A 23,675-nucleotide genomic window follows, 5' to 3' on the forward strand; every position below is an offset into this window, starting at 1 on the left:
CATATGAAGGCAGTACAGCAATGACCATCTTTGTATATTTAGTATATGTACATGTAATAATGATTCTTAAAATGAGAGTAGAAAACAAAGGTGGTATAGGAATCTCAAAAAAGGATATACCCCTGGGGGACCGGACCCCTATCAGCGAAGTATAGGAATCAATAAGCAATCAGAGTTCTAGGATCCCAGGATCTAGTTAATGGAATGATGCTTGGGACTGGAGTGAAAGTTCTGCATATCTGCTCCACGGATGACAAACAAAACAACATTATTAAATTATCTGCATCTGACAGTTTTGTTAGTCTCCTGCCATCCTAGTATCCCAAAGTAGCTGGAAATATTGGCTTTGTGGAAGTATGTTGCATCACAGAGCCTTCAGGGGAATGAGCCAGGAATGATGCTATGAAGCGAGTTAGCTTGTTATCACTCATATCAACGTGGAAAAGGGGGGGGGGGGGTTGGGTACATTTTGGGATTACAGCAGCTGTGAGCAATGTTAAAAGTATCTACCATAGTACTAGTGGGGGTGTGCTTGCAGGCAGACAGCAGACTGTGTGTAGCCATGTTATATCTGCTCAGCACCGAGTGTTGCCAAGAGCATTAACTGAAACAGATGAAGTGAGACTTTTATAGGATAGGGATGGGGATATAGCCTCACCGATGTTCCAAAGACAGGGGCTCTACAGACACTGAGCAATGTTCAATTCTGTTGTGTGGCCCTGGTTTTGCCCTAGTGAGACTGATTGAGGGTAGCTACTGGGACGTAAGTCAGGACTTGATCACCCCAGCTGGGTCGCCTGAGTGAGGGGTATGATGTCCGAGAGACCCGAAACCCCGATGACCTTGGGATACATCACTGAGGATACGTCCCAGGTGCATCCATGCGATGTTTTTTGTTATAATTCGGGAGAAATGTTTTTCTATCCAAAGTTCTATGAACAAATATTGGCGAATAGATGATGTGCGTATTAGTAAATCATTCTTCAACCCTGCAAGGAGTCCCAGATAGTATAGTCTATGTATTTCATTATTAATTACTTTAACCCCTTTGTTAACAAGGGTCCCCCATCCAGGCTCTATCCATGGCCAACTCCTTTTTCCTTCTACACCAATTCTGTGGTTATCACATGACAGATGCACAGAAAGGAACTCCTCTGTGACATCATGATCCAGATATCCTTTTTTAACCACTAAAGCCCTATTTTATACTTCCTCATTTGATGGTGTTATGTGCTGAAAGTATAGCCATTCTACTAGCTAGCTGAGAACGCATTAGGATGCACCGTGTTATGAGCTTTTAGAGCTGCTATTTTCTCTAGAGCTGCTACATATCACCTAATGATCCCGTGAGAGAAATTCAGTTGTCGCAGCGCCACAATATGAAACATAGGACAGATACGCATTATGGGAAAAGAGATAATCTAAGCTTCAAGAACAAAAAATATCAAAAAACAAGGGAGATTTTAGGGTCTTGCCTGGACCTCTGCACTTGGATTATTTTTATAGTGAGCTACACATAAATATTAGCCAAACAGTAGGCACTAGGCATGAAATAAGACGTGCAATGTGTGGTAAACACCATCCACTAGGTCAAAATAAAAAAGGAAACAACTTTACTTTAAAATGAACTACGACCTGATCATTTATTTCCTGATATTAAAAGACACAATGGTAACAACGCACTGAAACTCTCAAAATCTCACAATGATCAACAGTCTTAACCACAATATCTTGGGAGGGAGGGTTCAAAGACGCTGTGAAATGGCTTCAATATGTGAGAGCGCATTACATATTCATCCCTTCCTGAGTCATCTTCCCCCTCTCTAACCACAAATATCTGTGAATTGAACAATGCCGTTTCCCCACCACTTTGTGTCACTTATTAAGTTATTCCCCTCTTTGACCAGGGCATTGTGATGGCTATTTTAGTCTCCAATAACAGGCCCAGGATTGGGGGTGATGTAGCAAGGTATAGGCCTATATTTTAGTCTCCAATAAGAGACCCATGAGTGGGGGTGATGTAGCAAGGTGGTTAACTTCTGTTGTGTAGGCTACTTGGAAAAAATATGCTTTCATGTAGTAGGCTCTGACATTAGTCATACGATAGTTGCTATGATGTTATATGAGTTGAATTGAGTTCATAGGCTAATAGATCAATATTTAACTATAAGCCTACCTGATTAGGAGGGAAGAGAAAGCAAAATGCTAAGATTTAGTTTAGACTATAGATTCAATGTTTGATTGAGGGCTGTGAGATGCAACAACATATTGACAAATAATTGATAGGCCTATAAGGTAGCCTGGATCCAACAATTTGTGAAACATGTCACCAACAATCCAACATGTCATTAGCAAACATAGCCTAGATTTCTGTCATAACATTTTTCTAGTGTACAAACTTCCCTGTAGCCTTCTGCAGAGCAGACTATCTTACACAAAATGTGAGTCATTTTAACGCTAATTTAAGCAGTGGCACTGGCACCTGTGCAACAGCGCGAACTGTACAACACGAATGTCTTCTTCTAACTATGCAAAAAGAAAAATAACATCCTTTTAATGAAGGGGAAACAGCATTATTTGTATTTATTTTAATTAAGTTGAGATAAGTTGAGATATTTGACTCAATGACTTCTCAGGGGAATTTATGGCTGCACATTAATTTGGCACCGCACTTTATTTTAATAGTCTACAGACGTCAGACGTGGTGTTGATGATTCTGATTGGGGCATATGCCATATCTATTCTAATGAAGGTATTTTTACAATTATTGCGTTAAAGTTATAGCTTAATATAAAGCAATTGGATAATTTGGAGAAATTCAATAACAGTTGGAGCCGGTAGTTATAGTTCTACAGTAGCCCTATAGTATAAGTTGCACTCACCCGTGGACCAGTCGATTTCTGTGCGAAGACTTGAGGCAGATGACAGAGCAACAAAAGTGCAAAAAAGTGAGAACAGGCGAAAATAACAAAGCTTGGCAATAACATAATTGACCGCGGTAAAATACAGGAAGAGGGCGTGAGAGTGCAGCTGTGCACTTTTATTTCAATCAGACTGAGTTTCAAAACTTCCAAATAACAGAACAAAATTGCCTAAACTCCAAATCCTTGACACTCCACGCTGTTTTCCTCAAAGCGAATTTCCTTTTTGATTAAATAACTGTTCACATAGTGCCGTCGGTTGTGCGAGAAATTAAGAATTTATTGTCACCATAATGACTGCTGTTTTATCCAATAGTGAGGGTCAGCTGTGCATCCCTACTCCGACAGGTTGAGCTCTGTATCCATTGCAACTTCATTTAAAAGCAAGGGTGGGCACAGAAACACGGACTGACGCGCAAACCGTCCAATGATTACAAGCATTACGAACATGGACCACGCCCCCTTTAAGGGTCATGATTCATTTCGCACTCAAGCGTAGTAAGAGAAAAAAGATGGTCCTCTATGGGTTCTCTCACAGGTTATAGAGCAAATGAACGGTCCATAAAAGAAACCTGGTCAGTCAGTCATAGCCATAGGCTACATATTTGGGGGGGGGCTATAGTCCACATGAATGGGTTTTGATTTGGTTCATGAATTGGCTTGATTTGGTTCATATTGGCTACATTGAATATTTGAATTAATTAAAAATATATATCTGTCTTTTTGGTGTCACTGTTTTCAGCTAATTGATGTTAAAAAATAAAGATGGACCCCTTTTTCCCCTCACTGTATACATTCTCTCTCTTTTCCCTTTTTACCTCCTTTATGATGATTTCCTGTTTTTTGGCTATATAGAAGTGTATATTTGTATATGTCGTCCACTCACAGTTAACAGTTTTTGTATGGAGTTGTGCTTGAAATGTACTGTCATTCTGCAAACTGTTAATAAATACTTCAATCAATCAATGGAAGTAGCCTACCGCTGTCTGCACTTAAAGCAGTAGTTTCGGTCTCAACGACCTTCATCAGGCAGCTGGTGGATGTTATCACAAGTCTCAAAACAAAATGATGAAGCAAATGTTAAAGCAACAAATCATATCAAAGACAAAATTATGATTGTCTATAAAAAGTATTGCTACTGTGACATTCACCTACCTACCTACCTACCTACCTACCTACCTGTATACTACTACAGTATGTCAAACATCCACTGACACGTCAATACTTGTCACCAGCCCATCAAGAGCTCAGCCTCTGTATCTAGTTTGAGATCAGAGTAATTGTTGGGCAAGTACATCTGTCTGCACTGGTTTATCCTCATGTTCTCTTTTCATTTATTTTGAAAATAAACCTTATTTTAACTTTCTCAATCTCTGAGTGAGATCATGCTTGGAGACTGCAGGAGACTATTAGCAGTAGCACCATTTGCTATTTTGCTTGTTACACGAAAGCGCATTATGTAAAATCAAAACACACTCGCACTCAGTGCTGCATAAAACAACAACTACTGTATATGAAAAGTGAATTCATGAAAAGTGTTCATGCGTATTTGTAATGTAATACAACCCTGCATATCAACCAAACTCCCATGTCCCCCCTGTCTCTCTCACTCTCCCTGCATATTCCCCCCTTTCAGATCAATTGTGTGGCTCTTTGAAAGAGAAAGGGAGAAGTAAAAAAGAAAAGAGTGAGCCGGAAGATCTGCTGAGGAAAGGGCGAGCGAATACAGAGAATGTTGGATGCAGGTGTCCAGCTCTAGTTCAGCAACCACACAATCCACAGAAAGTGGGCCTTTTTAAGAGTTGAAAAGAGCTATGGCATGGGTGACACCCCCCTCCCTTTACCCTCTTCTCAGTCTTTGTTCCCATAGATATTATTTAATTGTTGTCTATGACAGTTCAACGGCTTTTTGAGTGCCTCAGTGAAGAGCCTTGTAATTAGAGCTATTGAGCTGCCCGGAATTGGCACAATCAGGGTCAGTATTAATGATTTCTTGTGTGCAAGAACAGCCGGGGCATTTTTCTTAGTAAGGACGATGAGGAACACACAATTCATTGAGAGGGTCAGGGCAACAAACTTGAAGAGGCTGGGGGTTCGGGTGGGGTGAAGGAGCAGATGAAAACCAAAAACGAAAGATTTGAGGTGAGAAGAGGTGGGGGATGAAAAAGTTGTAAAAATGTAAAATGTTTTAGTTAACTTTTCTTTACTCGAGTCCATGTACTATCACCATCAGAGTCCGTGAGAGGTGGGATGCGCTGGCTCAGGGGTAGAGTGGCGGATGGCAACCGCAAGGTTGCCAGTTCGAACCCGGGCCCCCCCAGAGTTAGTGTCGAAGTGTCCTTGAGCAAGACACTGAACCCCAAATTTCTACTGATGTGCTGGTTGGTGCCTTGCATGGTCAGCGTGAATGGGTGAATGTAATGCACAATCTATGTAAAGCACCTTGGATAAAGGTGCTTTATAAATGCACCATTTACACACACACACACCTTCTCTCTAACCACACTCTGTGCCAGTCGGTCGACACTCTTGTTCCAGGCAGTGTGAAGTTATGCTGTGGGAGGTGAAGGTGTGCGGGGGGGGGGGGGGGGGGGGGTGTAACAGCCTAACAGGGGAACCAGGGGACGGAGGGGAGAAGGGGGGAGGACAGGAGTGTCTTTCGGGAATGTTAACGAGAACAGTTTATATCTACTGCCCACCCCTCTCCTCACCCCACCCGTTCACTCCAATCCTCCACCCTAACAAAGAAGACAGAGTTTTCTGGGGTGTTGAAAGTGTTGTAGGGAAAGCAGCAATGTCTCGACACTTTAATTCTGTTGTCATTTGGCCGAGCATGAAAGAAAACCACGACAAACACAAAACAGGGAGAGGAATGAATGAGCACACTGAAAGGAGATGTACTTCCCAATTACCGAGGCGGCCCTTCCAACAGATCCCATCAATTGCTGTCCCCTGCCAGCTTATTAATCCACCATCCACACAAGGCCGAAAATTAGCAGGTGTCTGTACACACAGAAACAGACGGGGTAGACCACAGGCCACCCAAAGACCCTGACACCAAGAGGGGGGGCTCAACAGATGTTCATCAAGTAAAATACTCTCTCACACACAGGTCAGATACATGACACACACACACACACACACACACACACACACACACACACACACACACACACACACACACACACACACACACACACACACACACACACACACACACACACACACACACACACACACACACACACAGCTGACTGACATGGATGATTAATTAGGTTAATACAAAGACACTGCTGCAATCTGTATTATTTATTATAAAAACATTTTTTTAAGATGATACATTTTAAACTACCAGTTTAAAAGCGTTAAGTGTATTGCTTTACACTGGCTTTGAAGCCAACATAAAGTTTAGGTTTAATATAAATGACTGCACATTAAAATGATATATAGCCATATGACATATAGCCATATCAGTTCTGTGATAATAAATGTGGAATTGATACAAGGACAATATTAACCACAAACATAGTAACTTTCAAGCATTTGAACCCTAGCTGCGTTCCCCAGGATTCTATACTAGACCAGATTTTTCCCTCTACGATATCTTTGCTGAATGTTTGCCTAAGAATAGGGACGCTACGATGTGGTTAATATAGGACAGTAAAATATACCACAGGTGGTGGATGTGATAGTTCTAAACAAAACTGAATACAATTATAAAAATGAATGAAAGACAGACAAGGTGTGGGGGACATTAAATGGAAAAGTCTGAGGTCAGATAAAGTGCCCTCTCCTTTTAAAGTCTCATCTGGAGTTACTTTAATAAATTCCACATCTTTACATGTACTGGCCGCAATTTTCATTAGCTTCTGAATACGGGGGGATGCATGGTCCTTGACTGGCCAATAATTCTGGACAGCAGCAACCCTGCCTCATATTACACTGTACACACACACACACACACACACACACACACACACACACACACACACACACACACACACACACACACACACACACACACACACACACACACACACACACACACACACACACACACACACACACACACACACACACACACACACACACACACACACACACACACACACACACACACACACACACACACACACCCATGAGAAAGTGGCAAGAAAGATAGAGCCACGGGTGTGAAAAGGCCCATTGAGTCTGGACTTGGGTGTCCCGCACCTGCACGATCTATTCACACCACTGTTTACACACTGTCAGGCACAATTAATACCTCCTGGGGGCTGGGCCGCCTGCCCTCTACGGGGCCCCTAGGACCCATCCTGGGCCCTTATGGATGCCTAATTGAGCATACCACTCAGCTGATTGAATTAACAGCCCTGTCTCAGAGACCTTTTCCCCTGCTGCAATGAGGAGGAGGCTGGGTGTGATGGTGGGGGGGGGGGGGGGGGTTATTCCTTCGCATGGGACCCCTCGTACCATCCCCACTGGCACATTGGGAGAACAGGGTGGTGAGAGTGAGGAAGCGGGGGTGTTGGAGAAAGCAAAGGGTCAGGGGTGTTGTTGAAACTACCCAGAAAACGTGTTCCATTCTCTATTGGCTAACTAAGGCTGGAGAAGTGAACTGGGGGCAAACAAAGGTCCCGGTCTTCACAGGACCAGTGAGCCCACCACTCACAGCATCCTGAGCTCCGTAGGACAGTGATTGTGTGGAAAAGACGGCACACTGGGCAAGGCCAGGCTATACACTGTAAAATCCCAAGTGTTCATTTAACTCAAAGAATGTGCAAATGGAACCAAATCTGGTTCCATTTGCACACACTCTCAGTATCATTGGATGTTTATAAAACAGAGGTATTTGCAGGCATTTTCTAATTATCTGTCTTTTGATAGCAGAGACAATGACATTTGTAAGATTCAAGAAAGACAGGGTGACCGAATGTTTAGGACGAGTATACTACATATAGGCCACGGTTCGATTGCCAGCCAGGCCAGACCATTTGCTGCATGTCACTCCCCAGCTTTGTCTCCATGTCCCCAGTCTCTCTCCAGTGACTATCAAATAAAGGCAGAAAAGCCCTCAAAAATTCCAAAGGAAGAAAAAGAAAGGAAAGAAAGTCATAAGAACGTCTTTATAGTGGGAGTGTTTTCTGTTGTATTCATCTCTTCTCAAGAGCATGATCTACTCAACACACCAAGTTAATAACATTGCTGATTTCTTGGCATGGTCCAAAATGATAAAAGTAACTAGAAATGCACTCTGTCGAGCTGCCAACTTGCGCTTTGCACACAAGTAGGCCATGTATGACCTACTTGTGCTGTGTGCACAAGCAGAGCGCTCCATGAGGTGCGCTCACCACTGCTGGTACAACTGCTGCTCTGAGTCCTAGAGCTCTCTGCTGTCTGTCTGGGTACGACTTCTGCTCTGAGTCCTAGAGCTCTCTACAATTACAATTTAGGCATTTAGCAGACGCTCTTAATCCAGAGCGACTTACATTAGGCAAGAACAAAAACATGGGAATACATTATATAAAATACATTTATCATGAAACATGCTTAAGCTAAGAACGTAACTAGAACATATCTATATAATGACACTATACATATAAACTATACATATATACTATACTATGCTATACATATGTACTATGATGTGCTATGACTACATACAATGCAATTATTGTGCTGTCTACATGACATGCTATAAGTCTGTTTCAAATGCTATCTAAGTCTAAAAAGTGCTATCTAAGGGGGTAGGATAAGTGCTATGGGCCATGATGGAGTCTGAAAAGGTGGGTCTTCAGACTACGATTGGGAGTGATGCTGCAGTTCTGATTGCAACGGGGAGTGCATTCCACAGTTTTGGGGCCAGAAGGGAGAAGAGTTTGGGACGTGTGGAGCGTCCCGGCGTTTTTAGTGAGGGTACTTCCAGATTTCCTGCGTTGGCTGATCTGAGTGCGCGGGAGGGTTTGTAGGGTTCAATCATAATTGCAAGATATGGGGGAGCCATACCTTTGGTTGCTTTGAATGCCAGCATCAGAGTTTTGTATTCTGTGCGGGCAGCGACCGGGAGCCAGTGCAGGGAGCGGAGCAGGGGGGAGACATGTGAGAATTTTGGCTGGTTGAAGACCAAACGAGATGCGGCATTTTGGAACAGTTGGAGAGGCTTAAGTGCACATGCCGGTAGGCCAGTAAGGAGCGAATTACAATAGTCAAGTTTTGACAAGACTTTTGTTGTCTGGATTAGGAGCTGGGCTGATTCCTGGGTGAGGAGCGGTCTAATTCGTCGTATGTTATAGAGTGTGAACCTACAGGATCGAGTGACAGCTGTGATGTGAGTTTTAAACGAGAGCTGACTGTCCAGGACAACACCAAGGTTCCTGGCTGTTGGGACAGACGTTACCAGGGCGTTGTCTACGGAAATAGTTAGCTCCCGCATAGGGCAGGACTTAGCTGGGAAGAAGAGAAGCTCAGTCTTGTCTGGGTTCAGCTTGAGGTGGTTGGAGGACATCCACTGTGAGATGTCAGCCAGGCATGCAGTGATGCGCTCTTCCACCTGAGTGGCAGAGGGGGGGAAGGATAGAAACAGTTGTGTGTCATCGGCATAGCAGTGATAGGATATATTGTGAACAGAGATGATAGTGCCAAGGGATTTGGTGTACAGTGAGAAAAGGAGGGGACCAAGTACAGATCCCTGTGGGACCCCAGTTTGGAGGGTTCGGGGGGATGATAGCATACCTTTCCAGGAAACCTGGTAGGTCCGGTCGGTGAGATAGGAAGAGAACCACTCAATATCTGCTGTCTGTCTGGGTACGACTTCTGCTCTGAGTCCTAGAGCTCTCTGCGATCCTTTAAACCCGTTATTGACCGTATACCAATCTTGAAACGTACCTTAGTTACGTCACCAAGAATGATGGTCCCTTATTGGCTGTTGGAGGACACCAACACACATACATACATACCCAGCCAATCGCAGTACTTGCGTGAAGTAGGCCACATGGCCTACTTTTACACCCTTTATTACAACCTTGAAACGTACATTAGTTACGTCACCAAGAATGGTGGCCCCCTATTGGCCGGTGGAGTACACAGACATGCATACATACCCAGCCGATCCCTTATTGGCCGGTGGAGTACACGAACATACATACCCAGCCGATCGCAGTACTTGAGTGCTCTGCTTGCGCAAGTAATTAGCCTATATGGAAAGTAGCAGAGTACATAATTTAATAGGCTCAACTTTATTTCCTATCCTGTAAAAAAGACAGGATAGGAATACTGCAGAGTTCACTTGTCAGTTCGGTTTAGACTTCTTCTAAAGGCACATGAAATGGGTGAATTTCTGTGGAGGCCATTGACTATCGGACCTGCATAGCCACCGAGTGTTTCCTGTCTTTTCTGTACTCTTCCTGTCAACGTTAACTTTCTTTACTAAGCAGTGAGGACTGGACACAGATCTCCTTTCTTTGCTTCGTGGTGTGAATCTACTTTGTTGGTCTAATTCTAAGTAAAAGTCATAATGTTTCATTACAGACTCTCTTGGGTCTTGAGGTGTACGTGAGCTGCCCTTGTGCTAGGACTGTCAGTACTCAGTACATGCATTTTCTTTACGGTGTTGGTTTGCTTGTATAATTTCTATATATTGTATTCCTGGACTTCATGGCTAATTTTGTTTTGCACAAGTTGTTTTTATGTAACATTTATTGAATTGGGTAATTTATTAATTTATATTTGAACTTCTCTGAACTTCTTTTTTGTAAGTGACAGAAAAATAACCTAACTTCCTTCCTCTGGGACTAATAGAATTTAATCTGATATTACCTTACTGTCAAGCACTACAGATTTTGACTCAATTTATATTTAACATTTAACATAGGCTACTTGGTAAATAAAGTGTTAATACTTTAAAGTCAAGTCACAAGTTTTGGTTAAAAATGTAATAGAAAGAGAGGTGTGTGTGCGTGTGCGCGTGTGTGTGCGTGTGGGGGGAAGCAGCATGGCCTTTTAGTGGGTCCATGACTGCGCAGAACAGCTCACCTCTCGATGAACCCCCCAGTCCAGCTTTGGGTGATGGGGAGCACACCCCACCACAAAACCCCCTCTATGGAGCATACCCCTGCACCAGTGAACTGTGCAGCAACAACCCCAACATACCCTTCCAACCCCTCCACACCCACATGCCTCCCATGCCCCCGTTTAACAAGCCAGCCAGCACGTTCCACTGTTGTCACTTCTTACGCGCTGTCCCCTTCTGATACGGCTCACGGGCGGGGCCAATTAAACTCGCACTGTTCCTCCACACCGGGTCAAGAGTTTAGTGGGTCTGTCACAATCTGCTGCTCTCTCCTCTCCAGCCACATTTTCACTTGCTATTCTCCACTTAACCACCAGATGCCATCCTTTCCCCATCACTTGACTGCCCCACACATCCTCACACCTGCTCCCAATCCCTATGCCCAATCCCTAGCTTCCAATCCTTGGTCTACACTTCCCTCTCTCTCGCCATGGTTGGAAATAAAATTGTTAAGGGGCACTAAGTGGTAACCTGACTCCGCCAGATGGGGCAGCACTGTGTATGCCTTGATCCCGCCTCTAGCTGCCGCTGATTGGCCAGGACGTTTTGTGGCCGGGCATCAAGTCTGCCTGAGAGTTCCCAGATGGGAGCAGGAGGGGGGAACCCAGTGTACTTTCTGCTGCCCCATCTGGCGGAGTCAGGTTAACTAAGTGGTACCACCGCCATAAACTGAACTGTATGTGTAGTCGACAGAAGACCTACCATTTCAAGGTGACATGATGACATCACATACTAATCATTGAGCTGTCTATGTCATGTCTATGAATTGCTTAGGGCCTAAATGGTGCTATGCTTTTTGGATTAAGTGATTGACTGTATGCCTACTCTGTTGCCGTTTTTGAGGGGCGCTAGCCCCTCCTATGCCCAGCTTTGTGTGTAGTACACACAAACCCCATAGCGATGATTTGATTGGCTGAGCACATAATAAAAAAATCACACCCGTGTGAACTGAGTGGTGTAAGGTTTTATATAGCATGATCAGCTGTGGTCTGACGTAATGTCTGACGTTAAAGATCTTTGGCTAGGTAGACTCGTCTTCTGATGTGATGATTTGTGACCATGAAGTTGATTCAGCTGGAGTTTTTGTCCGATGTGAGGTATTATATAAGGTAAGGTATTATATAGCCTGATCAGCTCTGATCTGACGTAATGAAATCACACCTGGATGTGATTTCACAACTGGCTTTTTTTGTGCAGAGAAAATGACCATGGTTGCTACGGTCATCCAGTTCACCCGGGTGTGATTTAATTACGTCAGAAATTATTTTGAACATAGCAACCATGCTCATTTTTTTCTGCACACAAAAGCCAGTTGTAGGAGTGGTTTACACCACTCAACAAAAAGTGAGGACAGAAAAGTGAGAACGCCAAAAGTGATTGGCTGGAATGTGATGATGTATAATGATATATGACAACAAGAGCCCCCTCACTTCACACAAGTGTGATTTTTACATTCATGTCTAATAAACTAATCAATCAATCAATCACCTGATTACGGCAACGTGACTGCTGCAGGGTTAACCCATTGAGACCTGGAACGCATCCATGTCACGTTAGCGTTTAACCACATTAACCATTAAGGGAGAACATGCAGATACAGGAATCAGGGAAAGCCAAAAAAGTTTGAGATCCAGTGGTGTGTAGACAACCACCTGTCTCCTAAACATGTCTTGTTGTCAGCCGCTTCTTTTCACCTGATAGTGAGACCGGCCTTTTGCCTGTCCTTGGATTTTGAATTCTTGCCAGCTCCTTGTTTTTGCAGATTACAGAATGCTTTTCCAGTTACGACAATTGCCTGTCTGACCATCTCATAAGTGCCGACACAGCTTTCTGTGTACTAATATGTATTTTGAATAGTACCTTCTCATCTTCCGACATCTGCATTTGGGTCTTTCCCCTGTGTTCTTGCTACCCACTATAGCACACTGACTTTAAACAAGAAATGATGACAGTCATATTATCACCATGCTGCTATGTAACTGCAGCAGTGGCATAGTATAGTAGGCTACTGCTGCTATGTTATTATCACAGCAAAAAGTTATATCATGATTTCAGCCCACTCGGACCCCCACACGTAGCATCCCATGAGACAATGGCATACATTAGCATTCCTATGGATGAGAACTATTGCGCGTTGGTCTGGCGAGTGGGAGCCCCGGGTTCAATCCCTGCTTCCGCGCAATGCTACAACCTGGCATAGTCGGCAGGATGTGGAGCGTGATATCCTCACTTGAGGGACATCGGGTGTGGCGGTCCGCACCCGATGGGCAGCCAAGACCCAGCCCGCAACAGCCCTGCCAATCGGGCTCAGCCCTATTGGCACAGTAGGTTGCGTGTTGGTCTAGCGAGTGGGAGCCCTGGGTTCAATCCCCGCTTCCGCGCAATGCTACATATGCACATAGCGCAAACAGCACATGTTAACTGAGCCATGTATGTAATAGACGGACAACACGTATTTGTGCAGGTTGAGAAATAAAAGTGATGTGGTTAATGTCCACATACATGGCTGTTTAACTTCCACATGCGTGCCTGTCGTTTAATTTCCACATGCCTAGTGTCGGGGGGTGTATGTTTGGACTGTTCATGGCGTGCAGACGATGGGTTATTGCTTGCTGTCGCCAATTTGGCCAGAGGACTAGATCTTCACTACGGCCATGAAAGCCTATGCTAGCCTAGAGACGAGCCAGCAGACTAGGTCTGCCGTTCAGACGATGGGTTTTTGAATGCGTAGCCGTAGCCAATCCTGAAGATTAAAGAAGTGTCTGGTAGGCTAGAGACGAGCCAGCCAATGAGGACTAGGTCGCGCAAAGGTCCTCATAGCCATGATGAAAGGACATTGACCAGCTGTGCTTCACAGCAGCTGGTAAAAAGTGGGTTAGGTAACCTCTGTGTGTCCTCCTCACTGGGCTGTGACCTATAGCTGGTGACTCTGGGGCAGAGCTGGACTGGACTCTTCAAAGAATGTGAATCCCTCCGTTCATATGTGCATAGACGACGGTCACCACCACAATAAGGAAACAAGAATAATGGTGCAGAAACTAGCACTACTGCAAATGAAAATACTAGTACTATTAATTATATTGTTAACACACTACTGCTAATACTACTATGTAATAATAATAATACCACTACCAGTAAGACGCCCTAAAGGGCAAGGTCGCGTGCACGCATCTGCCTGGGTGACGGCAGACTGCTGGGCGAGCGAGCGCTGGCGCTTTGGCATGGGATCAACATATGAAATGAGGTCTGGCCAAATATGGAGCGTGTCTTGACTGTAGGGGGTTTGATGAGGTCAGATCAACATTTGGAATGTCAGCTCCATATATGGAGAACTAAGGGTGGCAGGGGGGGGGGCAGTGTATTGAGTGTACAGGGTTTGATGAGGGCCCAGGTATAGGGCCGGGCCTTAATTTTCGGGAGAACACCACCGACAACACCGACATACCCAGCTGATCGCAGGACTTGCGCGCTCTGCTTGCACTAATAATAGTGCTCGGGTGACGCAGTGCTAAATTAAATTAAATTAAAAGATTTATCCTCCAAAACATCTATGGTGGTCCGTAGTGGTCCGTAACAACATCCACATTTAAAAATCACACCTGTGTGAAGTGAGGGGCGCTCTTATCTTTATGTGATGTAATGATGATGCAAAACAAATGGTGGCAAAACAAACATTAAATTCTCTATATTGTTAATGGGATTTAATGTTTGTGTTGGGGACAAAACAAACATTAATTTCTCTTCATTGTCAATGGCGTTTTTAAAACAAAAATTTAACTAAAAACAAACATTAAACCTATATGTATATAGGAGGGGCTAGCACCCATCAAAAATCAAGTCACAACTCACACTCGCAGTGTAGATGAGTCACTATGAAAGTCTATGGTGGCATTGTGAGGGATATAAGCATAATGAATTGCATTTTTATAGCGCTTTTCCAAGTGCTCAAAGCACTTTACAATGGTTCATTCATTCATACATTGGGAGGTGAAGCGGCGAACAGTCAACGCCAGCGTCCTCACTTCCCACATTCACACTGCTCATTGGAGGCAATGTAGGGTTCAGTGTCTTGCCCAAGGACACTTCGACATGTGGACAGGAGGAGCCGGGATTCGAACCGCCGACCCAGGGATCATTGGACGACCTGCTCTACCTCCTGAGCCACAGCCGCCCCGCATACATTACAGATGGTCATATAAAGATACAAATTTTAGTCCTTGGATAATGGTTATGGTACCCGGCCATCTGCGTTTCCCCCAAAGTTGCCCCTTGTCTGATATTGTTTAGGTTTAACACTAACAATTGAATTCTTAACTTCATCAACAGGTCAGCGGTAGATAGCATGGCTGCTGAGGACTAAATCAGACCCAGGTTCCCCACAGTGAATGAGAGTCTGTGGCAGCAGACAGATCAGTCTTTTTACTATTTCGAAAAACATTTTTCAATAGTTCAAATAGCCGATCTACAACTCCCAATGTGTCGATGTAGATCGGCTAGTTGATATTTTAAAATATTTTTTCAAAATAGTAAAAAAAAAAAAAAAAAAAAGGCAAAGAAGTTTAGGGATAAGGCACTGGCAAAAATAGGGCCCATAGTCTCCCAAAGACGCTCGTTCTACTGATTGGCTGTCTCCCAATGGACTAAGAAATCACAGCATATTTGTGTAGTTATAGCATCCTCTAGTGGTAGACCTGTGTAATTACAGATCACTCGATTTCAGACCTTATTGGAGTAAAGGGCACCAGATGGCAGGAAATATTGTTTTAATACAATCCATTTATAGACATGCTCGACCCAGACATTCTTTATTTGATATCAACCGAATAGCTCCGTTATACTTGTGTCGCGTGACTCGCGTTAGTCAATGTTTAATAATTGTAAAAGACATGTTCGAATATTTAGTGTAGAGTTGATTAAGTGTTAATATTGCATAATTTCGTCCTCATGTGTGAATTACTATTTACTTTTATACACGAATGTTAAAGAACTTACATAGCCTACATACAATACAAGAAAGAGTGAATAGACTGCTCGCATCACAGCGGCGTTGATCTTTTCTAATAGGACTATAGAAATATCCAGTAGGACTACTGTGCTCAAGGCAAATGAATTCATCACCACTATGTTTTCGCTGAAAGCACAGGAGTCGAGTCGACTGGACAAATGATGGGTCAGAGAGACTCAATCCGTATTTTTAGCATATTTGCCACAGCAGGCGGAGCTAAGAAGCCCGAGATGGAGTGATGCTGCTAAATAGCAGGTGGGGACCACGGATGTTTACTGGATGAAGAGGAGAGATCGGCGGAAATCATAAAGGAGACAGCACCGATCGAGCTCGTTTTGTCGCTATAGAAGTTGATTCGTATTTCACGAATAATAGGCTGATCATTTGGTTTTGAATCGAAGTCGAAGACGGCTCTGATGATTTGAAATTTGGTGGGTCAATAAGGCTGGCAGACCGCGAGAGTCAGTGCGTCGTAGGCTACTGTTGGCTGCCTATCTGCGACGATGTGATGTTCCATGATCGCAAGCCTTTTCTCTGCAACCTGATATTATGCAGGGAACAACAGAGCCTGGGCGGATTCTATTGGGACAAAGCACCGGTTTTGAAAACGTTTTGCAAACTGGCAGGTCAGTCAGTCGATGTTTGTATGGCGCTGTACTGCATTAAATGCTACAATTCTGAGGTTGAATTGGCAGTTTGAATGTTCGTACGTGTTTTTTACACGTTTGAATAAGCTCTCATTACTATGCATTGGATTTTAATAGAACGAAAATTTGAACTAGGCATTTATCAGAATTTGTATTCTGAGAAACACATCCTAGGCCTACAATCTGCTTCTGTCAGTAGAAACATGTATAGGCCCTCACTGACACTGAGGCGGTGTGACAGGCCCATATAGTGAGCAGCAGATGCATATTACTATGCGTATAGTGCTTGTAAGGCGTTAATGATGGTTTTAACTTGTTAAAGTACATAACTTAATTAACCTATATCTAGCCCATGTTCTAGACTCGGTATAGAGTGAAAAACATCGAATGAGTAATCAAATTCTTTCAACCTAGTAACTCAGATAAAAATAGATGCTCAGTTATAAAAATGTGGTGTAGCCTATGTCGCGTGTAATATAATTTCCCCTAGAGGGGTAATGTCTCATCTGTGTTTGCTCATAGGCCATAGTGTGTGTGTGTGTGTGTGTGTGTGTGTGTGTGTGCGTGTGTGCATGCATTCCTTTTTAAACTAGAGTAATGGACATCCACCACAGATTACATAGTCTCTGAAGCTCTGCTTAGAATATTACTATTATGTTCCTCTGACTGAAACCTCTCCCATTTGTTCCCCCCCCCCCCCCCCCCCCCCCATCTATCCCCGTTTCACTTTTCTACCTGTAGTATTAGCCAACTATGGTCGACCCATCAGAGGTTGAGGATCAGAACAAGTGCAAAGGTACGCAGCTCAACACACCAGCTGTGGCCACTGAAGCCCCACGGCTGCCTGAACACGGCAATGGTGAGGCACTGGAGGAAGAGGACGGGGATGGCGGTTTTCAGACCCCACCCACTGGTAGCTCGGAGCCCACGAGCCCCTGCCACACTGCAGACCCAGTGGGGGAGCAGAAGCCCGCCTCTCAGGGGAGCCCACCGACCCAGCAACCGCCTCAGACCACCGAGAGAGAGCCATCGCCCAAGCTGCACTTGGACCTGTTTAATTTTGACTCACCGGCAGCAGAGGGCAGCCGTTACGTGCTAACTAGCCCCCGCTCACTGGAAGCGTGCGCGCGATGTGGGGTCAAACCCGTGGAGCTCCTGCCACGCCCACTGGCCGATTTCGCCCGCGAGGCTCCAGGACGATCCATGCGTGTCGCGACAGGGCTGTTCGAAGTCTACGAGAGGGAAAGGCATAGTAAAATGAGGCAGTGCCGGGAGGAGAGGGAGAGGATCATCAGGGAGGAGAAGAGAAGAATCTTGCAGGCTGCAGTCAATGGAAACACATCATCATCCTCATTGGAGCAGCAGCACAAAGTCACTTCGGGCTCAACTCAGCCGTCCAAATCTGGGCCAGTGTCACCAGGCTCTGATTTTGTAGCATCCCCCACAGTTATTGGTCCGACCTCTAAAACAGGCACAGCCCTTTCAACTAAACCATCCCCAGCCAGCCTCAGTACACCACCTAAATCTGTGCACACTGGATCCACTCAAGTGTCAAAAACTGCTTTGATGAGCTCCAAGGGTGCTCACCCTGGATCTGTTAAACATTCAAAATCGCCGTCGTCATCCTCTGAGCAAATCAAAGGCACACGACCCGTCTCATCAGGCCCACCACCCATCGTCAGGAAGTCCTCTGGTGGAAAATCCTCAAACACATACCCCAGGTCAACGCCCAAGCCTCCCGCTTTCCCCAGAGCAAACACCACCCTAGGATCATCAGTGCTGAAGTCTTCTGTTCACAGCCCTGCTGCACCTCTTAATGGAACAGGAGGGCCGTTCCCTCTGCACAATGGGCACCTTGAATTACAGTCCAAGGCCCGAGCTAAAAGTCACTCGATGGAATCCTTGCAGCGGAGGAAGAACACAGTTTGCTCCTCGGCTTCAAATACCACAACAACAACATGCACCTCCTCCGAGTCAGGTGCCTCTTCCTCCTACAGCTGGGAAGGAGCACGTGATCATTGGGCTAAAGCCTCCTGCCCCCGTGCTCGCACCCTGGCCACTTTCAATTCACTCATGGGCCGGAGCCTCAGCCTGGGGGACCTCAGCCACTCCCTCCAGACCACACAGAAGGTGGAGCGCATAGTGAGAGAGGTCAGACGACGAGGCCTGAAGGCTGTTCCTGAGCGTGACCGTAAGATCGCGGCTCTGATGCTGGCCCGCTACCAGGAAGAGGACATCATGAGTCAGACGCGCTACGTGGCTCATCTCCAGTGGGACAGTGAGCGCCGCATGGATGAGCTACGGCGAGAGCAGGAGGACCGCGAGAAGCAGCGGGCCGTGATGCATTGCCAGCGGGCGTGGCAGTCGCAGGTGTCTACGCGTCAGCGCCGCATGAGCCAGCAGGAGCGCGACTCGTCAGATGCCAAACTACGGCAAGCTGAGGAGAATGAGGAACACTGGAGGGAGCTGTCCGAGCAGCAGGAGCGCAACCGGCTGCTGAAGCTGCAGCAGGCGGCCCGCGAGGAAAAGCAGAAGAAGGCCATACAGGAGCAAAACTTGAAGGCGCTGGAAGAGGAACGAGCTGCTGTCCTGGAGCAGGAGAGGCTCCTGATGAAAGAAAAGCTCACAATGGCAGAGCTGAAGAGGCAGGAGAAGGAGCACCAAGCGCATGAGGAGAGACAGGGGCTGAACCGGGCAGAAAGGAGACGGCACGCCGCCCTGATACAGGAGATCGCCCGGCGAGAGGAGGAGGAGAGAGAGGAGGCCAGGAGAGCGGCAGAAGAGAAGCTCAGCCGCTCCCTGGTGAACTATGAGCAGATCGTGGAGCGCAGAGGGCAGGAGCTGAAGGAGAAGGCCAAGCGTGAGGGGAAGCAGATCCAGAAAGCCCGCAAGGCAGCGGAGCGCCGTGAGAGGCAGCAGCGGCTGCAGCTGGAGGCCCGTGCCAAGGAGGCAGAGAAGCGGGCACAACAGGCAGCACTGGTGGCAGAGGAGAAGGCCAAGGAGAAGGCTCAGCGAGCCACACAGAGTCGGCAGGAGAAGGAGAAGCTGCAGAGGCTCAACAGGCAGCGTGTGGAGGATGAGGAGAAGCAGAAGCGCTTAGAGCTGCTCCAGTCCATCGAGAGGAAGCTGGAGAAGAGCGAGCTGATCTTCAAAGAGAAACGTGCCGTGCTAGAGAGCGCACGGTCTGTGGCGCGTGCTTCCTTCCACGTGCGCGACAAGGTGCGAGAGGAGACCAACATGCGCACATTCGACAAGATGGACCTGGAGGCCCAGCTCCAAGCCACCACCCTGGATGAGAAGTGAACCTGTAGGGCTGTAGTTTGTAGAGCACTCTACAACCTGGCCATGTGCTCAGGTTTTGGCCTTTGTCATGGTCGTCATCGCTCAACAGCTTTACCCCATTTCCCATAAAGAATCACAGTTGTGATTGTTTTTATTTCAACATATCTGTAGCCATGTGTCCCCCCCCCCCCCCCCCCTTTTTTTTAAACCAAATTATCATTACCCCTTTTTTCATGTCATGAATTCCATAAATTATAAACCAAAAGAATGCATAATTTTGGAACTATGGATTGAAGCAGCTGTAACTGAAGTGAAACATTTAGCTTTACTACTGTTTACTACTGAACTTCATATAAGATGAATGTTCAGAGAGAGAGATAGAGCTGCTTTGTGCAGTAACACAATCTCTCCCGTCTCTCTCTGCCTTTCTCTCGGCTTTGGCTGTTTGACTGATTGGACTAAATGCTGTGCCGGAATGAAAAGAGCCATTGTCAACTAGGCAGCACAACTCCATGGTAACTTTTAAAAAGGAACACTCCTTAAAGAAAGAAAAGCAAGCATAGAAGAAAAAAAGAACAGGAAATAAATGGTTCTAGACCCTTCCCCTTAAGCAAATGAGGAATCCTTTTGTGATGCAGCTAGATATAGTAACCGTACGGACAGAGCTCTCTCCTTGTACGCTAGTCTCCACAGCTGACAGTGCAGGCCTAGCAACGTGACATCACAGGACGTCTCTGAGCACAAGCTGATGAAGCAAAGCAAAGGAGGACACAGCAGAGGTTTCTGCAGCAGAGGCATTCTCTCTCTCCCCCCCATATACTCCCTTTGGACTCCCTCCTTCTCTCCTCCACGTGCCAGTTAACCGTGAACAGGGTGCTCGGAGAGACGCGCTGTTCTTGACCCCTCCCCACCACACAGCAACACAGGCACAGGCAGCACACCGCTGAGACCTGAGAGACCAACACTCATAAGCCTATGCAGGTCGACAGGTATGCACACGCCTTGGGTTTTCCACTGCACTGTCTAAAGTTTGACTTAATTGCAGTTTATATCAACAGCACCGTTCATTAGACACCATGGCGTCTGAGTGTTAAATTAAAAAGATGTGACTACTCTACATGCAGGCCCTCCTATGCTGTTAGTGTGTTAAGAAAAGCATCCATCTAACACACAGGCCTACATGATGCTGGTCACCAACAGGCTTTCAAGCCCTTGTGCTAATCCTACAATCTCAGATTAAAGATAGAAAATGGGAGATTCACATGGATTTTTTTCCCTCTGATGTAGCTGTTGCCATAACGATAGCAATCTGGATGAGAACAGTGGGAGGGTGTGACGTAGTGCTGAACCAGAGTATGCGTGGGAAATTGTGCAGAGGCCTGTGCAGGGCTCTCTGGCAGACTGGTAGAGGGAGAGAGCACATTCTGGCTGATTCTTAGAGGACATTGGAAAAACGCTCTGTTTGTTTTATTGACATCTGTGTTGGGAAGGTAAATTACTGCAGCATTGCATTTCCCCCTGGGCTTCTTTGTGCAGAAAGGAGCATTTCACAGACACTCAAAGGCAGTTTTTCCAGTTTATAATCTAATACTGTATGCCCTAAACTCAGAAAAAGAGTGGATTTGAACTAATTGTTTGTTTGATTGTAATGAGAGTTAATGATACAACATTAAGCACAAATAATTGATAGAAGAAAAGCATGTCGTTGAGAAATGCTCGTATACTGTAGAACTCGAATCAACTAAAGACCAAAGCAAGAGTCTTTTAGGGTCAAATCACATAACACTGTTGACAAGACATATACTTGAAAGGCCGCTTTAAGGCCATGATCTATCGTACCTGGTCTGCCTCACGGCATGGCAGACCATCTGTGACCTGGTTATTATGCTCAGCAATTACATGCAAACTGTGACCTCAGACGGTTGGGTGTTTGAAACCCGCATTGTAAAATCCAGAGTGGTAATTTAACTCAGTGTAAATGCAGGTCCATTTGGTTACATTTGTACACTTTTGAGTTACAGTACAAATGCATAAATTAGCAGAATTACAAAATGCAGTGTTGGACTAGCAGAGGACTAACAGGCTTATTAATGGCACTGCATTTAATTGTTTACCTCAGGGATTGGTAGGAGATGCTGTAAGGTAATAGTGACAAAATGGCAAATTTACTTCTGGCAAGAAGAAAGACATGGTTAAACATAGAACAGGTAGATGCTGTGGAATTCTAAATACAAACTACAGCAGATTCCATATTTAAAAAACAAATACAAATTCCAGGACATACGGTAGCTGTAATGGATCGCAAGCTCAGGTGCTCACATACTACAGTAAAGCACAGCTGCATCAGACTTTTAATTGTATCCTTATTATATCCTACTTATCCTTTTACTCTAGTAAAGACTTGACCTTATTTGTGACCTGGTTGGTTCTCTCAGTAAAAGATTTCATGTGGTATTGTCTGTGTGTCAGTGTTATGTTCTATAGACCATTCAGTTCAGTCCAACAGGATGTGAATCTACTTCAAATATTTTATATCCAGTCTACGCAGAAAATGTGAATGAAGGCACTCATTACAGTATGTGAATGAAGGCAATCATTACAGTATGTTTCAGGTTTCCATTTTGAATTGAAGGGATTAAAGTAAATTGATCCCAACCTTGTACAGTAAATTGATCCCTACTGTGTGTGTATTTCACTGCATATAAGTTTTCAATAATGTGTTTTTTTGAATCACCTACAGGTTCCAGTGGAGGAGGGGAGAATGATGGCGCTGCTAGCAAGTCCTACAGAAGAAGTCTTGCTTCCACATTGAGCCATTTTACTATAGTAGTAATCAAGTTGTGTGAAGCCAAGTTGGAGAAATCCAATAAGCACTTCAGAAGACGTTGAAACTCACTGCTCGGATAGAAATTCTATACATCACAATTGACAGTGTTGCTTTCATTTGGGCTCATTCAGCAGAGTAGATGTCTACAATAAATTTTACATTACACTTAAAAGCCTTTAGCTGATGCTCTCATCCTGGGCGACTTACAGTACAAGGGCAACAGCTGCATAAGTTAATTCTAAAAAAAAAAGTGTCATGCAACATTTCGCTTGACAAAAACTATTTCAAAAATTAGTGTTCAAGCTTAATTTATACATTATCATTAAAATCTGTTATTTCAACCAATTATTTTTAAGTAATTATTATTACAACTAAATAAAAATTAGGCTTTACAACGGTCACAGCTGTGGTGCTCAGTGTTCCTGTGAGGGTTCATGTATCTTATCTTCATGCTGCTTAACACAGGACTCAGGGTTTGGGGGCGCTGGAGAATAGACATGTACTACAAGGTTCAAACACAGCTTTATTAACAGCAAGGCATGTCATTCAGTCCATACAACTGCAATATTTTGTTCCATAACCCATGTGTTGGTTTATTTTTATTTTTTCTTCCTACCAACACCCATGATACCATCACTGGTTTTCCATTAGCTTAAGTTAATTTGTATACCGGTATTGCCAGTTGTCCATTTCCATAAAATGTGTGCTTCTGTACAATACATTAAGTTATGTTGTTGAGGACAGGTTGTCAGATGTAGCATCGCTGGATTGGTGAAGGAAGCCATTATCAAAGACATATCTGTGAGTTCATCAGTTTGTATCAACCCTTGACTACAACCGACCTATGACACAACCTGTGTAACAATCAAATGCCAGAACAATAAATGCAAACATTTTTCAAGGCTTGTTTGCAATGACTGCTGTTTTT

General features: G+C 44.9%; 2 protein-coding genes and 1 long non-coding RNA gene across 6 annotated transcripts in view; 2 read left to right on the top strand and 1 right to left on the bottom strand.

Annotated features, from left to right (window-relative positions):
• The window catches only part of smoc1 (SPARC related modular calcium binding 1), a 66,518-nt gene extending 63,264 nt beyond the window's left edge, over window positions 1-3,254 (bottom strand). For 3 of the 4 annotated variants that reach the window (XR_013792350.1, XM_079529101.1, XM_079529100.1), the window contains exon 1: window positions 2,883-3,247. Coding sequence is in view for 3 of the 4 variants with exons in the window: in XM_079529101.1 (XP_079385227.1) it covers window positions 2,883-2,987 (105 nt within the window). In the remaining variant the exon portion in view is untranslated. Of the gene's footprint in view, window positions 1-2,882 lie in introns of all 4 variants that reach the window. The other variant, XM_079529102.1, reaches the window with a different exon arrangement.
• A 14,137-nt stretch (window positions 3,255-17,391) lies between these two features.
• ccdc177 (coiled-coil domain containing 177) lies at window positions 17,392-19,941 on the top strand (the record flags this gene model as incomplete). The annotated part of the gene is made up of 1 exon (XM_079529057.1): window positions 17,392-19,941. The coding sequence occupies one exon, from the start codon at window positions 17,392-17,394 to the stop codon at window positions 19,939-19,941; it is 2,550 nt and encodes an 849-aa protein (XP_079385183.1).
• Window positions 19,942-20,746: 805 nt separating this feature from the next.
• Window positions 20,747-23,649, top strand: LOC306942208. Its single transcript, XR_013792251.1, has 2 exons — window positions 20,747-20,909; window positions 22,661-23,649. It is a non-coding gene; the product is annotated as an uncharacterized lncRNA (long non-coding RNA).
• The last annotated feature ends 26 nt before the right edge of the window (window positions 23,650-23,675 follow it).

The sequence above is a fragment of the Electrona antarctica genome, assembly GCF_951216825.1.
Source record: "Electrona antarctica genome assembly, chromosome: 18".
In the NCBI taxonomy this organism is placed as follows: domain Eukaryota; kingdom Metazoa; phylum Chordata; class Actinopteri; order Myctophiformes; family Myctophidae; genus Electrona; species Electrona antarctica.